This window comes from Cucurbita maxima, unplaced genomic scaffold (assembly GCF_002738345.1).
Source record: "Cucurbita maxima cultivar Rimu unplaced genomic scaffold, Cmax_1.0 Cma_Scf00012, whole genome shotgun sequence".
Taxonomy (NCBI): Eukaryota; Viridiplantae; Streptophyta; class Magnoliopsida; order Cucurbitales; family Cucurbitaceae; genus Cucurbita; species Cucurbita maxima.
The window spans coordinates 4,989,006-5,006,358 of NW_019272028.1; the positions used below are offsets into that span (position 1 = coordinate 4,989,006).

Consider the following 17,353-nt stretch of genomic DNA (forward strand, 5'->3'; position numbering starts at 1 on the left):
TTTTTTTTTTTTTTTTTTTTTTTTTTTTTTTTTTTTTTTTTTTTTTTTTTTTTTTTTTTTTTTTTTTTTTTTTTTTTTTTTTTTGTGTGGGGGTGATAGAATTTGCTTTAATACCCCAAACTTAAACTAGTCATTGTTCTCAATGAGCATTAGTGTGAGTGTGGAATCATTCTTGAAAGTAAATTGAGGTGTAGAAGTTCTTGGTTATTGTTTGTGTTGGGAAAATGGTTTAAAGGTTGGATGAATTATTGGAATTCTTTGTGATTAAGGTGGATTACGATAGATTGGATCCTCACCTTAACTTTGATGAATACTCTTCATTGTGAGCTTCAATTTCCTTAACCCTTTTTTCTTTTAGAAAAACACACCACTCACCTTATTGTTTTATTTATCCCATTTGACAATACATCCTAGTTCTTGCACAAAACATCATGGCTACATATGGAAAAATATGCATGATCTATTACCCTTCCTAAAACTTCATGCTTCTATGTTGCATGCATGTACATGATTCAAAATTATATGTAACACAACAAAACAAACACAACAAAAACAAGCCCAACATAAGGATGCATGCTTCAAAATAAGATAATAAGATTGTAAAGGGTGTGTTTAGAGAATTCCCTTATCTTTAGGCATCGTGAAGATTATTTGCGGCTCCATTCTTTTAAAATTTACTCCAGAAACTTGGAAATACTACCGCTATCAGTCTGTTGGTACTTCTGTTATATGTCTGCTATTGTAAGTGAACTATGATGTCTAGTAGCCCCTTTCTTAATATTTGAAGCTTACCCGAGAATGTATAAGGATTATTTTCTGTCCATTTCTCTTTTCCATACAAATTTCTTTCCTTGGGGGATTAGAAAATCTTTTAGGATGTTCCTAAAAAAAAAATTCTATGGTGGTGGTGCCTTGACATGTAGTGGATGAGAAAGTGAACAACATTAAAATGAAATAAAACCAATGCAAATGAAAATGGACAAGACAACTATGTGGCAACGTGCACTACGAGAGAATAATATTTGTCATCAATCACATCCTAGCATGCACTAAGTGTAATTAGTCTCCTTTATATGTTGAAATTAGCATTCCTAACCACATCTAAATCCCCCTAATTCATCTACAAAATTGGCTAACTTCCTTGGGGCATGCGAGTTATTCACGACAACAAGTAAAATAAAAGCGGTTTTCCACTCATCCCCAATATGCATGCGAATTTGATGATAACCCGATTTTAAATCAATCTTAGTAAAAAGACTACATCCATGCAATTCATCAAGCATGTCGTCTAATCTAGAAATTGGATGCCTATACTTTTTAGTTATCTTGTTTATAGCCCTACAATCAACACATGTACGCCAAGAACCATCTTTCTTATGTACAAGAATAACTGGAACAGAACAAGAACTCAAACTTTCACGTACATACCTTTTAGCAAGTTCACTTACTTGCCTTTGTATCTCTTCAGCCTCCCTTGGATTAGTTCTATATGCTGGTCGGTTTGGAATGGGTGCGCCAGGAATGAAGTTAATCTTGTGTTCAATTCCTCTAAGTGGTGGCAAACTACTAGGCATCTCCTCGGAAAATAAATTTTCAAACTACTAGGCATCTCCTCGGAAAATAAATCTTCAAACTCTTGCAAAAGCACAACAAAATCACTAGGCAAATAAGGGTTAAACATGTTAGTAAAATAACAAGACCCTTTGCACATAAGTACAAGAACAGTCTGGTTAGAGATCAAAACATTCCTAGCCTCACTTGATCTAACATACAAGCTTACTGATTTAACTTTATCTCTTTTTTTTATCTAGGCTGAGTGCTACTCTCTTGCTTTTCACTCTAACTCTTTTTATCACTTGATTCTTTTTCAATCTCTGCTTTTGCATCAGCTTCTTGCCTTTTCTTTTCAAGTTTGCAACGATCAATAAATACATCTTCTGGAAACAATGGAACAAGAGTAGTTTTTCTACCATGGTGAGTAAAAGAGTATCGATTTGCATACCCATCATACATTACCCAACGATCAAATTGCCAAGACCTCCCCAGTAGTAAATCTCCAACATGCATGGATACAACATCACATAAAACATCATCAACATATTTTTCAATAGTAAAAGAAACAAGAGCTTGTTGAGTTACCCGTACTTCCCCACGATCATTCAACTATTGAAGCTTGTAGGGTCGTGGATGTGGTTGTGTCTTTAAATTAAGCCTTTTGACTAGAATGGAACTCACAAACATTGGTGCAACTACCGCTATCAATGACAACACTACAAGGTACAGATTGAACAAGACACCGAGTTTGAAATAAGTTCTCCCGTTGGTCTAGGCCATCCTTCTTAATGTGGATGTTTAGAGCTCATCGGTAACCAAAGATATATGTGTAGGGTCCTCTTCACTAAACTCCCCACTCTCATCAGTTTCCTCATTTATGTCGTAATGTGCTTCGTCATCCATAACAATTTCTCCCTCCTTGATGGTCATAATTCTTGCATTTGGGCAATCTGTACTATAGTGTCCTACCCCTTGACATCTTGAACACTTTAAATCTCTATTTCGAACATTTGACTTTTCAAATTTTTATTTCCCTGTTCTAGAACTCTCACCTTTCTCAAATTTAGCTTGAGGCTTCTCATTAATCTTTTGATTTCTATGCTTATAATCAATGTTCTTACTATCATTTTTCCATGTAGAAGTAGAATTGGAAAAAGTTTTAGAAGAATACCTTTGAGATCTTCGTTGGATTTGTCTCTCGATCTTAATTGCAATGTGCACCAACTCCTCAGTATTAGAATAAGGCTGTAAATCAGTCTTGTCTGCAATCTCTGTGTTTAACCCATTAAGAAACTGCGCCATGAGAGCCTCCATGTCCTCATCGAGATCAAGTCGATCCATTAATATATTCATCTCCTTGTAATAATCCTCCACAGATTTGCGTCCTTGTTTCAATGCTTGAAGCTTTTGCGCCATGTCCCGTTGAAAATATTGTGGAACAAAACGATTCCTTATGGACTCTTTGAACTCGTACCATGAATCAATTGGTGCTTCAAGGTTTCTTCTCCTACTTACATCAATTTATCCCACCAAATTTGAGCATATTGTCTGAATTGAGCAATGCATAACCGTACCTTCTTTTCATCACTAAAATTATGACAGTTGAACACCAACTCTACCATTTTCTCTCATTCAAGGTACTCCTTTGGATCGGTTTTGTCATAAAACTTGAGAAGTTTTAATTTGATGCTCCCCACGTACGATTAACTCTATCATCATAAGGAACACGTTGTTGTAAATTATGATACCTTCTTCCATGGTCTCTCCCTCGCATCAAGCCACGACCAACCACATGTGGATTATCCTCATGGTGATCAGAATTGTTGCCCTCATATTTATCGGGTGAGGGCGCAAGTAGTGGAATCCTCTGTCAAGCTTGATTTTGAATCTCCAATCTTCCTATTCGATCGGTCAACTCTTCTGTTCCTCGAATTAGTCTTTCCATGGTTCGTTGTTGTGCTTCTCTCAATCGTGCATCAGTAATGTTAGGATTGTCTTCTAGATTTTCTATGCTACAAAAGAAAGTTAAAAGAAAAAAAAAAAAAAAGGACCTCACAAGCGCTCCCTCACGTGTGTTCACTTGTAAGTAAATGTAGTTCACTCAGTGTTTAGCACTCAACACTCCGAATCAATGTATCACTCCCTTACAAACTCACCCTCATAATTGAGTACACACCAATCACACTCCAAAAAAATTGGGATGTGAGACAAGCTATGTTATAGAGCTAAGTGCAATTCAAAGTGAATAGACAGCACACTCAACACATAAACAAGGGTATTAAAGGAGCAATCCGAATATTGACAAAGAAACGAATTAAAGAAAGAAAATGATTAAGGACTAATTTAGACGTAGTAACATATGAGAGTTACATATAATAATCAAGAGGATAAAAGAATACATTTAACATCAATAAGCTTTTTTTTTTAATTCTTTCGTGCAAAATCTAAACATTTTAATTTACCAACAAGAAAATTGATTTAGAAAATCTTTACGAAAAACAAAGTGTTGATAAGATACAGATGAACTAAAGCACACAAATAATGTTTTTTTTTTTTTTTTTTTTTGCTATATAATTTTTAGATGAGATGTGAGCACACTACACAAACTGAAAATATATATATATATAGATGAGTATCAAAAGAGATAAACTCAAGGAAACATATATCCGATCTTGAGCCTAAAGCTCTGATACCAAATGATATGGAATCAACCCAAGGAAAAGTATGAAACGGATTACCTTGATGATCAAGATCAAGAGTAAAGAAAATCGTTTCTAAACTCGTGATTCGAATCACTCCACAAGAAGTTTGATCACTACCACTTGAATGACTCTAGCATGCAAGTTCTAAACACAAGAATCTGCAAAGAAGATCTTAGCTCTCAACAAAGCTAAAAAAAATAGAAATTCTATTCTTCTTAATTCAAAAATGTGATGTCCCTATCAAAGAAAATAAGCTTCATATAGCTTTTACAACCTTAACTTTAGGACACATAACTTCCAAATTAAATTTGACAGTAAATGAGAAATACCTATAACCTCCCTATTAAAATGGCGAGTTGATGGTGGAATATGGTAACCTAAGAAGGTTACAATACCTTAACTTCTATATTAAAAACAAACAAATATTTAAATTATAATTAAACAGTGCAATGAATGAAATGGGCTTATTTGTCATATTTGGACTACTTCCATAAATTTTAGTTGAGTTCCTTAGATGCAAGTTAAAGTGCATCTAATGCATCTCTTTCTTAAAGCTCAATTTTACAATATATAATGGAGGTCTCCAACGTCTTCTAGAATTTCCTTTGATGAGCTCACCATAGTTTGAATATAAGTGTACAAGGTTTGTTGTAACTTCTTGGCTCTCGTCCGTCCTTGTAATTGAACCTTGAGGTATGAAAATTCCTTGGCCGTGGTTCATATCATATTGCATCATGTCGATAGACCGACATAGGACACAACCCTTAAGAGTATAAAAATGATATTAATATAAATATCCAATGAGCATGTGTTACTTAGTGTAACAAAGAGATAAGACTAGAGAGTTGTGTCAGAAGAGATGTTAAGATGGGAATTAGAGGGATCTCATCCATTTTGTATGTTCATAAGCATAGGGATGCTTCCCCTAGAGATGATGAGTGCGGACACGCACAATATAATGATAAGGGTGTTCAAGGGGAGCATGACACCAGGGGTTCTACTGACCTACGGAAGTTGCTACAGAGTAGCTTGACTAGAGAGGGTCTAGGGGGTGTGCGAGTCCCTGGGGATTCACTCACATGTGTGAGTTTTGTGTAGGGAAGTACTACACATCCATAATAGTTCGAGACTGGAGGCCACCCATAGATGAGATAGACATAGGTCCCAAGAGCATGATTGCATATGTTTGCATTCATATGGCTCCTATAATGGGGTCACTTACTAAGTATTCTTCGAAATACTCAGGTTGTGTGTCACATCATTTTTCAGGTAAAGATAAGGCGCACATATATGGACGACAACGACATCGCGAGCAAAGACTGTGACACGTGTATAAGGTAGACTCATATTTAAATTCCTAGTCTTATATTAGAATAAGTTATTTTGCAGTTCATCGATTTAAATTATTTTGTATTTATTTTTATTTTCTCTAAATATCAGTTTTTCGTATTTAAAGACGTAAGATCATGGCTGTGTTTTCAAGAGATAGAAGATGTTATAAATGTTTTCAACATTTATATTACTGATGATGTTTTCTTTTAAGAGTTAGATTCCATATTTTAGCAGAGCATGAGAGGTTAATAATGACTCTGAGTAACTAAAAATTTAGGGTTGTTACCTAGTATTTTGGAGACTTGACCAAATAGAGAGTTGGAAACATAATCATATGAGATGAAATTCTATAACGACCTATTTTTCAAGAGATTCGAGCTAACGGTCACTAACTAACATGGAATTTTAAAAATACTAAGTAATTTAAAATTTCTAAAAGCATGCACACATTTGATAAACATCAATTTAAATAGGTCATTCAATTAAATAAAATAAATATATGAAAGACTCAAGCTACGAGTCATTCAAAATATATGATGTTTCAATAAAATATGAGCACGTGAATAAATCGAAACCACATCTAACTAAGAGTGATCTTGAGAATATGATACCAACAAGGTATACCTTTATTTTTTTAGATTTAATCATAAAAACTCAAAAGTGTAGTGTTTGGATGTTACCATCAATTTTTCTCTTTCTTTTCTTAAAATATTAAAATTTTGATTTCTATTATTTGAATTAAGTTAGAGTTTCCGCTAAAAAAAAAAGTAATTTTTTTATTTAATAAAATTTTTATAATTTGTATTAATACTATTTTTATCAATCTCAACATTTAAAATGCATACCAACTAAATTCTAAAATTTTCATTTTAAACGACATCGTTTAATTGTCTATTCTCGGACTTCAAAATATAAACGCGTTAACACTTGTGGAAAATTAGGCCAATTTCCATTTAATTTATAAGATAAATGGTCCTTCCATACCCAATAAATAAAAATATTGCCAATTTTAAATACAATGTATTTCCAATAAAATTCCTTTCACTTTCCTTGAAATTTTGCAAAAGTAGAGTGGGGTTTGTTTATCCAAAATTTAATGGACCAAATATAAGCATATAAATCCACAAAACTCAAAATCTTCTCTTTTTTTTTTTTTTTTAATTAAATTTTAAAAAGTTTATTTTAAAATTTCATATTTTATATCATTATCCATATATTCATTTACTATACATGGGTAAAATCCTGTGGATCGAGAACATATTTTGAAAGTGTAATTATTTTTAATTTTATAAATTTTGTAAGTTAAATAATTGTGGGTCTAAAAACTAATGTCAATTATTCCTAAAATTCCTCTCATTTATTGAATTAAAAAAGGAGTTATAAATTAAAGGGGAGGAGTATCCTAAGAATAATTCTTAGGTCATGCAAAGAAAATGTGATTTATTCAATGAATGTAATAAAGTTGAATTAATGTTTGGAGCATATAATTAATGCGATTTTAGTAACGGTGTGTGTCACACAAAATTTAATTGGAATTTAGCATAAAGATGGAAAGAAGAATAAGAGAAGCATAAAATTTAGGTTGTGTACTTCCAAAAAAACCCTCACATTCAATGCTCCTCTCCCTATCTATTACCTACATTTTTAGCTGTAAATTAAGCTATATCATCAATAAATTGTTGAGTAACATAGATAATCATTATTGATTTTTAATTATAATATGATAAATCGTATATTTATTATATACGTAAATATGATAATAATGACTACTATCCTTCACTTAACTTATACATCAATAATAATAATAATAATTTCGAGATAATCAATTATATTTAAATATTTTTTATCAGGTTAAATTAATAAAAATTTGGAAGCTTACACTTTTATTTTAAAATACACTTAAAAATTTTAAAAGTTTTAATATAATATCCATAAAAAAAATTTAAAAGTTTTAAAAAAATTAACCCGTTAGTATTTTGTTTCAAAAATACATTTAAATTTTAAATTCTTTTATTAATACACTCAACTTTTTTTAAAAAATTCACAAATATATTTACTAATAATAAAAAATACCAATAATAAATTTATTGTTGTCAATATAATGTTACTTTCAAAATATCATAAATGTTTCAACGTAGTACTAATGATAAATGTATTTTTGAATTTTTTTTAAAAAAAATTAAAAGTAATAATAAAACATTTGAAAACTTTTACAAATTAAGATTTTTTTTTTTTTTTTTAAAGTTTAAGGGTATTTATTGAAACTTTTCAAAGTTAGATATTTTGTAGACAAATTATGATATTTTTTAATTAATTTATCATTTTCTATTATTACCATTATTTTTGTTATTAATTTATATTTTTTTATGATCTAAATTTTGGAGTTTTATCTATAAAAGCTCTAAACTAGTGATTGTATCAATATTGTAATTTATAGATAAATGTATCCATTTTCACAATCAAAAACTAAGAATTTACACAATCACACGATTTCGTGCAAACTTATAATTATTTTAATTAAACTTGTTAGAATTAATTTAAACTGTTGGATTCAATTGTATGTCTATATGTTAGATGTGAGAGAATTTATGAATGGACCAATTTTAAAATTAAAAATCTAAATTGATTTCTACTCTTAGAATTATAAATTTGTACACGTCTAAACCATACCAATTTAAGGAAGCAAAGGTCCGGCCCATCAGGATCCCATCCCCATGATGGTATTACGAATATCCAATGGGCCTCATTCATCGGCCCATCTTAAGCCCAAATTTAATAAGAGTTGGCCTCAAAAAGTAGTTTATTCTAATTTACCTCGATATTAAAAAATGCAAAGATATATATTTGAACATAGTCAGAAAATTGAACAAATATATTTATTGGTATGGTAATAAAAATAAAAAATGTGAATGGAAGAACAGATTGATGATATCTTTAATCTATTGGCTGTTTGGCACGTGGCATGGCAAGTATAAGTAGTAGTTTGCAGATATGTCCTTATAAATGTAATGATTTACCCTGGTGTCCTTTTGTGGTGTGGCCATGGAGAAAGAAAGATAAGAGAGAGAGAGAGAGAAGAAAAGGGTATGAATTATGATGGAGTTGTGGTTCTGGGAGTGAACAGAGTTCAGTTTTGAATATGAACTTCTCCCTTGGCCTCCACATCCCCAAGGCCCTGCCTTCTCTCTCCTCCCCCTTTAAGCTCCTCAAACTGCCCTCCAACTCAACCTCCATTAATGTCCTCTCTCTTTCTCTCTCTTCTTCTCTCTCTCTCTCTCTCTCTCTTGTTTCTCTCTCTTAACATGTATTTTCTTTCTGGGTTTAGTTTCAGGTGGTGGCAAGCATCAGAGAAGACCCCATTGCCTTTCTTCGCCAAAAGAAAACCAGTTTGTCTCTTCAATTTGCTGCCCTTTTAGCCACTGTAAGCAAGTTTCAAATGTTACCCTTTTGCTTTTTCTCATTCTCAATTTTAAAATTGGATTAAAAATGAAATCGGAGCAGGTTGCGGAGCCGGCAAATGCTGTAACAGGGGACAACAACCATGAGGTTCCACTGACATGGATTTTGACACAATTAGGCATTGTTGGATTCTTTTACTTCCTTGTCTTTCCAGTATGAATTTCCCCTAAACATTTGGTTTCTTTTTCTCTCAGTTTCTTGTGAAATTAAGTTGCATAAGATTTGGTTTTCTGGGTGAAATTTGCAGCCAATCATCATGAACTGGTTGAGGATAAGATGGTATAGAAGAAATTTGTTGGAAATGTATGTTCAATTCATGTGCGTCTTCCTTTGCTTCCCTGGGTACGTCCATTTATAACTACATCCTTTTTTTCCCCATATAATCATATCTTTCTTCTAAGCTGTGACTGAACAAACTGTGCAGCATTCTATTGTGGGCGCCATTTCTGAACTTCAGAAAGTTCCCACGAGATCCATCGATGAAGTATCCATGGTCGACGCCCCAAGAGCCATCTCAGATCAAAAATGGATACTTGAAGTACCCATTTGCCAAGCCTGAAGATTACGACTGGTAACTATTTGTAAAAATGCCTCTTCCAATTTCCAAATTCAAACTCAACCTCCCTTCCCACGACCAACTGCTGCCTTTTTATTCAGCTCATTATGCTCTGTATTTTTGTATAATCGATGCTTCTAATGGAAATATATGGTCCTGTTGAATATTGTTGTTTGTTTGATGGGTCACTTACTGTGCACATTTGGTTCATTTTCTAGGCTTAGGATTAAACTGATATAAGGGAAGAATCCATAGCAAGATGTTCTGTATCATCTTATAATTGCAAGATATAATGACACTGTGAGACACAGATGCCATTAGATGACTCAGCTAATTTGAGTCCAAGAAAATACTTCAGGGATCCAGAATCTTTAAACTTGAAATTAGTATGCATATTAGTTTTCTACTTGAGCTCCTTATTAGCTCCAGTAATTATGATACCACCAACATACACGACCTCTAACAAATAGAGAACAAAGGTAACAAATGGAGAACAAAGGCAAGTGTTATGAGAGGGTGTGACAGCTCAAAAACTCTCCGCTAGCAGATATTGTTCTCTTTGGGCTTTCCTTTTAAAGATGTTGAGTTTTGAAGGGGTGGACACCGGACAGTATACCAGTGAGAACGCTGGGCCTTGAAGGGAAGTGAATTGTGAGATCCCGCATTGATTGGAGAAAGAAACGAGTGGCAGCGAGGATGCTGGCCCTGAAAAGGAGTGAATTAGGAGATCCCACATCGATTGGATATGAGAATGAGTACTAGTGAGGACGCTAGGCTCTGAAGGGTGCTGGATTATGAGATCTCACATCGATTGGAGATGAGAACGAAATGATTTTTATAAGGGTGTGGAAACTTCTCCCTAGCAGACGCATTTTAAAACCTTGAGGGGAAGAAGATCGAAAGGGAAAGCCCAAAGAGGATAATATCTGTTAATGGTGAGCTTGGGTCATTACAAGGAGGATAAACAACCTAAAAGCTCATAACCAAGCAGTTGTCCATATCGCTCACACAAGCTACATCTTTTGGTCTTACAAGAATAATTCATTTCTCTAACAAGGAAAGGATTCCAGCAGTGTCTTATATGAAATTAATCTTCAATTACAAAATCTAAGCTTAAACCCATCAACCTCCAAAGTTAATACAAATAAATGAATATTCTAGCGAAATAAACTATGAAGAAAAACATTATTATCCTAGACCTTCTTTCCTTAATATGCAATATGAAGAAAAACATGGACGGATACAGTCACACTATGTTGGAAGTGACATACATGAAGAAGAGGCATAATATGACAGATGACAAGCCCGACCTGCCCCCTAAAAAGCACCGATCAGGTGGTGACACGGAAGTAGTGCCTAATCGGCCACACGAGGATCGAGACAAGACAAGTATCGTGATGCAACCGAAAAGGACGGTACATCATCCAACACACCATTTAAAATGTGCATTGAAATCAAGTAAGGCATAAACAAAACGATATGGTTGTGAGTGTCAAAGCTAAGGCTTGATAAGGCCTAGGTAGGGCTTCGAGTCTTGACCTCAAAAGTCGGAGTAATGAGTTTGGGCGTGCGACTCTAGAGTTAAGTTCGTTCATATGAAATATGAATGCTTATAAAATTTGGTGTTGATCGGACGCTCAACGGACACTCCACGAGACCTAATGACTGTTGGCAAAAATCATGTCTATTTCTGCCCAATCGAATATGCCTTTGAATGTATTATAGGGGAAGGCATGATGTCAGCTCTCCACCACCTCTGTGTCCTATGGCTTAAGCGAGCTACCATGTGGCACATACATGTGTCACAGTGTGGGCGAACGTTGCAAGACAGTCTTGGGCATCTTTCTTTTAAATGAGTTTTTCAAAGATAGTGTCGAATGACTCAGGTGTACTGACATTGTACCCCAGCCCATGTGTCGAAGGTTGGTATATGCACTCGCTATCTTGTACGGAATCCATAAATGACTCAACATGAACAGGGAGGGTTTATACCTTAATAGAACTTGGATGAATGGATGTTTTTGATGCCTCGATTATATGATCAACACATGGGTCAATTTTAGATAGACATGTTCAAGGAAGCTATGTTGGTCAATGACGTCCTGAGACTTGGGATGACATCAAGATATGTGGGCGGAGTTGTTGGAAACTAGATGACAAGATGATGACGAAATGAGATGCGATGCTGCTTAAGAGAGACTTTGTCCTAAAGTAATGGCAAGGTCATGCTAGATGACCTGAACTATTGTAGAGGCAAGTCGACTAGAATCGCAGATGATTGAACATTCACACATGGGCAGCGTGTGTGACAGAATAAACTTAAATTCTACCCAAGTTGGGTTGGATTGGTGAGGACAAATCTCACCTGAGATCCTACACCAGTTGAGTTTCTTTTTAGTTAGAAAGATATTAATAAAAAATTATTAAAGTTGTAAAGATATATTTGAAACACTATTAAAAGTTCAAAAGTATATTTTAAAATAAAATACTAATGATAAAAATATTATTTTTATTTTTTTAAAATTTAAAGATATTATTAAAAGTTTTAAAAGTTTAAAATATTTTTTTTGAGATATTGTAGCAAGTTTAAGAATAAATTGGATTCCAAAATAATAGAATTAAGTACACAAGTAGACAACCCACAAAGAGAGGCATTAACTTAGCTTTGGAAACCAAAGACAATATTTTAAAAAATCCCTAAACAATAAAAGTTTGAATGTTGATTGGTAAATACATGAGAGGCCTTAAACTATTATTGGCCACTTTATTTTATTTTATGTCCCTACCCCCAACCACTTTGTTTTATTTCAAAATAGCCCCTTCATTTTGTTTTATTCCATTTTTTATTTCCCATTTTGGACTTGTTTTGTACGTGAAGCAAAATAAACCGTCAAAGCAAACTTTCCTTCACATTACATTGTTCCTCTTCATATAAAGTTTCTACAATTATATATCAAGAAAGAGTGTTATGATCGCACTCCCAATAAACTTCAACAATCCCGACTTGGATTAGTTCTCGCAGACAAAACATTATACTTTTCATTACAAACCCAACAAACACGACATTATCGAGGAATATGAGATCCAAAAGGAAGAAACAAGACGCACCAGAGTAGTTTCAGACAAAGCACTCAACTTTTATATACTTACAAACATAAAGATGTAGTGTACAGAAACTCTTTCAAATAGCAAGGAAAAAGAGAAAAAAAAAGAAAGAACAAACAAACCCCATTTGATGAAATGATGCAAATGATGGAGGGAGGGAAAAAAGAAGGGTTATTTACCCAATTTCTTCCCCTTTCCCAGCAAAAAATAAAAGAAGAAAAGATTGTGCTTAAATCTAGAACTGCCTAAATGATACTCTACGCTATATGTTGCTGGCACTGGAGTCTTTGCCTGTGGTGTCTCCAGCTTTGCAAGCCAGCCTCTTTCCTCGCAAAAACATGAAACAAATGGTACATTGACCGACTGACTGACTACCTACACCTTCATTCACCTTCCCTCATAAGGTGATGATCATCATGAACACAACCCACAAAAAATTTGGGCCAACTTTGAAGGGGGGAGGGGGGACTTTTGTTTTTATATCAGGAGGCTCCACCATATGGAGCCTTTCTGATTCTGTCGACGACGGTGACGATGACGATGACACGGCGGGGTTGACGGGTTTCGGGTTTCTGTATCATTGATTGTTGCATCAGTTCAAATTCCAAACGACCAAGTTCTCAGTTTGTTTTCCAATAGAGAATAACGATGCATCTTCAGAGTTTAAAATGAAATAAACAAAGGATGATGCAGAAGGCTTTTACCTGTTTTGGATTTTGTTTGGGGGATGTGATCGCGATCATGCTACGACACCGTCTCCCATGTTTTTCAACTGGATATCGACGCTCCTTAGATCTCGGAGATGCTGTAAGATTTCTTGGAGAAGCTCTAAGCCTTTGTCTCCTTTTCTTAGGGAGCCAATGCAATGCTTTAGAAACTCCCTATCTGCTTCAAGTGCTTGTAATCTCTCATACACATGATCCACTTCTTCCTCAACAGCAACCCTCCTGAATTCCGTGTCGAATTTGTTGTCTAAGGACTTCTGCATCGAAACAGAGTCGAACCCTTGTTCTTTTCCTATGGTTACATCTTCAACGTCTGTATCGACTGCATCGTCGAAAAGAGGAAGAAGTCTTTTGGCTTTCGTGCTCATCGTTCTCTTCCCTGGATGATGGTTTCCATTCATTTCCTTGACATGATGACCGTTTTCGAATCCATTTGTTTCTGAAACAGAATCCGAGTTCTTATGGTAGCCATTGCCATTATGTTCACTATAATGCTCAATGTCATCAAATTGTTGTTCTTCATCACTCAAGGTGAAGAGCTTCTCTTCCAACATCTTCAGCTCCTCTAGAATGGACAGTCTTTCTTCCTCAAAGTTTGCTAATGTTTCTTCCAAATAAAGAACTGCCTCAGCTGGGGTGTTTTGATTATTTGTTTCTTGGGTACAAAACAAATCTTCATCTTTCTTTGCCTCGGTGTTCAAATCAATCGATAGCCCATCGCTATCATCGGCATTGCTACAAGAAACCGAGGAATTTCTACTTTGGATGCTCCCTTCTTTCCTGTTCCTTAACAATGCCATTTTCTCTTTGGCTTCATAATCTTGAAGTTTTTTTCGGTAAACTTCAATTCCTTTCTCGAGCTCTTGCTTTTCCTTTTCTCTCTTCACCACGAGCTCGTTCAAAAGCTGTAAAGCTTCCTGGTCATATTCAGATTGTTCTTCCATCATTCTTTGGTACTGCAAAGCTTCCATTTGCATGCTTGCTTTCTCCTCTTGAAGCCTATTTATCATTGCCATGGTCTGGTTGGCTGCTATGGCAGAAGCACTTCTCTCTTCTTCTAGCTCTGAATACAAGGCATTCAAAACCTTCCTTTCGGTTCTCAACGCCGACTTCAATTTCTCAATCGTCAATACTCCATCCCCGCTTTCAGTCTCGCTAATCACGCTCCCATCCAACGACTCTTCGGCTCCAGATTCTTTTCTGTCTAGTAATAGCAGCTTCTTGTGTAGCTGGTGGAGACTATCCATTGAAGTTGGTGTATCAGGAACTTTATCTTCTTCCCCATTCTCATTGAGCTCAGACCTCGACGGTTTGTGATCGTCTGACGGTTGAGAACTCGTTTCCACGGACAATATCTTGAACTCTACCTCTTCCTTAGCGTCCTCAGCTTCCTCCACTTCCTCGGCTTCCTCGGATTTCTCAGCTTTGTTATAATCTAAATGAGGAATGCAGCAAAACACAAATGATCGGATTAAGCTAAACTCCTTATATGGATGTGGGAAAGCAAAGGAAAGAATGGTAGCTACCTTGCATATTGTCATCAACTACCAATGTTGAAGTTGGGGAAGGATCTTCTTGAACATTGGGATGTGAAGGAATGTTGTTTTGAGTTTGAATCTCATCGATCGGTTCGTGATCAGGAATATCCGTCCCGATTGAAATCTCTACTTCATGTTCATCATTCCGCTCATGAATATCTAATTTATTGAAAGAGATCAAGTGTTAAATAAGCACAAAATTTCTCAGGTATTTTCACATTTGATCTTCAAAAGAACAGAACATCATATGCTGAAATGTAGTGTCTTGTCTAGAATAGTACCTTGATGAAGATCTGAATCTTGCTCTATTGTTGCCACCACTAATTCTGGAAGGTCTTCTTTGTGAGCATCAATGGCTGGAGCTTGAATTGCTCCACCAATGGAAGCTTCAGCTTCTTCTTTTTCTTGCTCTTCTTGCTCTTGCTCCTGTTCTTGTTCTTGCTCTTGTTCTTGTTCTTGCTCTTGTTCTTGTTCTTGTTCTTCTACTTCCATTGATGGATCTTCATCTGAGCCCAAGCCAGAGGCCCTTGTGCTACTCTCCTCCACCTCCATGGCTTCCACCTCTGCAACTGCCTGCTTGCTCTCATGGAGAGAAGCAGAGAGAAACTCTGCCAATCTCTCTCCTGAAATAACTTCCCAATCTTCTGTCACATCTTGTCCCTGCTTCTCAAAGTTGGAACCAAAATCCAGAACAACATCTTCATTCCTACAATCCTCTTGTTCTTGTTCTTGTTCTTGATCTTGTTCTTGTTCTTGTTCTTGAGCTTGTTCATGATCTTGTTCTGGTTCTGGTTCTTGTTCTTGTTCCTCATCTTTCACTGAGCTTAGGATATTGCTTTCGTTGTTGTTGTGGTCGGAGGCTGAAAAATCGATCAAATCAACTGGAATCAACCGCCGATCATTGCCCCGGTCAATATAAAACTCAAGATGATGAGGGGCAGTCTCAGCCGATTCATTCTCTCTCTCACAACCGAGTTGAACAGTTTTGTGATTAAGAGAGCTCAGATCTTCAGCCAGTTCAAGAAAATCTCCGTCCTTTTCACCACCCATTTTAGCTTTATCCTCCTCCTCCTTCTCCTCCTCATGAACCGCCGAATCTTTACAGCAACAACCACAAACAGAGCAACCGGAGTTCTTCTCAGCCTCTTCCCCACCGGAAACAATGGAGATTTCCCTATTTCCGATGATATCTTCCGTGGGGGAAGCATGGATTTCATCAGATTGAACATCAATGTCCGCTTCAGAAATCAAATTCCCCTTGTGGGCATAATCCAAATCCCCCCAATTGGGCTTAATCAAAATACAAGGGGAAAACAATCGATTCTTCAAGCTCTCCCCACAGCAAGAACAGCACCTAAAATCCTCCTTCTCATCACCAAAAAAGGCAAAGTTCTTAGGAATCTGATAGAACTCGTTGGGATTAGAAGAGGAGAAGCAATCCTCGCACAAATCCCGAACCTCAGTAAGTTTCCGGTGATTCGAACAGTAACCCAGATTAGAAATCTCCATAGCATGAGGTTCACAGAGAAGATCTCTGTAAGAAAACTTCTTCCCAGGCTCGAACACATGGTCGACTCTAGAACACCACAAACAGGGGCGCTTCAAACCAAATAACTCAGCAAACTTAATAATCAGGTAAGAAAAAAGAGCTTGAAGAAGAAGAAGAAAGATGAGAACCCATTCGAGAAGGGCGTAGACTAAAATAAGGGTGATCTTGTTGGAGTTTCTGTGTAAGAGGGTGGCGAATCTGTTGGCAGCCATGGATGATGGTGGAGTTTTGTGTTTGTTGTTTGGTGGGTATGTACAGAGGAGCCAAAAATGGAGGATTTGGGCAAAATTTGATGTTTATTGCAGAAAAATGGTGGAAAACGGAGAGGAGAGAGAGACAAGCAGAAGAAGATGAAGAGGGAAGGAAGAAGTAAGGGAAGTTGTTTTTTATTTAGACTAAACAAAAAGTAGAATGACAGCCAAATATGACTTCAGACCTCACTGTGTTCCCAATTTTCAACAAGCTCAAAAAATGGAATTATTTATTTATTTATTTATTTATTTACTAATATTAATTATATAAAAAGAGATTGCCAAGATGAAGTAATTCATATTTTAAATTTATTTGACTTATTTTATTAATTATTTAGTAGATATGATCGAAGGCACACCACTTTATAATATTAATTATAATTAAGTACAAATTTAATGAAAATGACGAAAATTGTTATTTTTTCATTCTAAACTTCATTAAAAATTTTATTTATAATAAATCTAAATAAAAGAGGAGCCAAGTATTTCGTCACTAAAGATGCCTTTGGATTTAAAAAATTATAAAATTTAATTTCAACATTATTATTAATATTATTTTATTATTTTCTCTAAAAGTAAATG

The 17,353-nt window shown here is 35.3% G+C and overlaps 2 protein-coding genes and 1 long non-coding RNA gene across 4 annotated transcripts; 2 read left to right on the forward strand and 1 right to left on the reverse strand.

Annotated features, from left to right (window-relative positions):
• Positions 1-8,600: 8,600 nt before the first annotated feature.
• On the forward strand, positions 8,601-9,777 carry LOC111487750 (NAD(P)H-quinone oxidoreductase subunit L, chloroplastic). Of its 2 annotated transcripts, none has more exons than XM_023135270.1 (5): positions 8,601-8,826; positions 8,920-9,009; positions 9,090-9,200; positions 9,295-9,389; positions 9,472-9,777. In XM_023135270.1, the coding sequence occupies exons 1-5, from the start codon at positions 8,728-8,730 to the stop codon at positions 9,620-9,622; spliced, it is 546 nt and encodes a 181-aa protein (XP_022991038.1). In that variant the 5' UTR covers positions 8,601-8,727; the 3' UTR covers positions 9,623-9,777. The 2 variants fall into 2 exon arrangements, with proteins under 2 accessions (XP_022991038.1, XP_022991037.1); XM_023135269.1 differs by having other exon boundaries at positions 8,602-8,826; positions 8,914-9,009.
• A 2,670-nt stretch (positions 9,778-12,447) lies between these two features.
• Positions 12,448-12,916, forward strand: LOC111486937. The gene is made up of 2 exons (XR_002718961.1): positions 12,448-12,568; positions 12,617-12,916. It is a non-coding gene; the product is annotated as an uncharacterized LOC111486937 (long non-coding RNA).
• Positions 12,720-16,916, reverse strand: LOC111486936 (myosin-binding protein 2-like). The gene is made up of 3 exons (XM_023134106.1): positions 15,253-16,916; positions 14,960-15,130; positions 12,720-14,868 (listed from the first exon to the last, which is right to left on the reverse strand). The coding sequence occupies exons 1-3, from the start codon at positions 16,730-16,732 to the stop codon at positions 13,448-13,450; spliced, it is 3,072 nt and encodes a 1,023-aa protein (XP_022989874.1). The 5' UTR covers positions 16,733-16,916; the 3' UTR covers positions 12,720-13,447.
• Between the last annotated feature and the right edge of the window lie 437 nt (positions 16,917-17,353).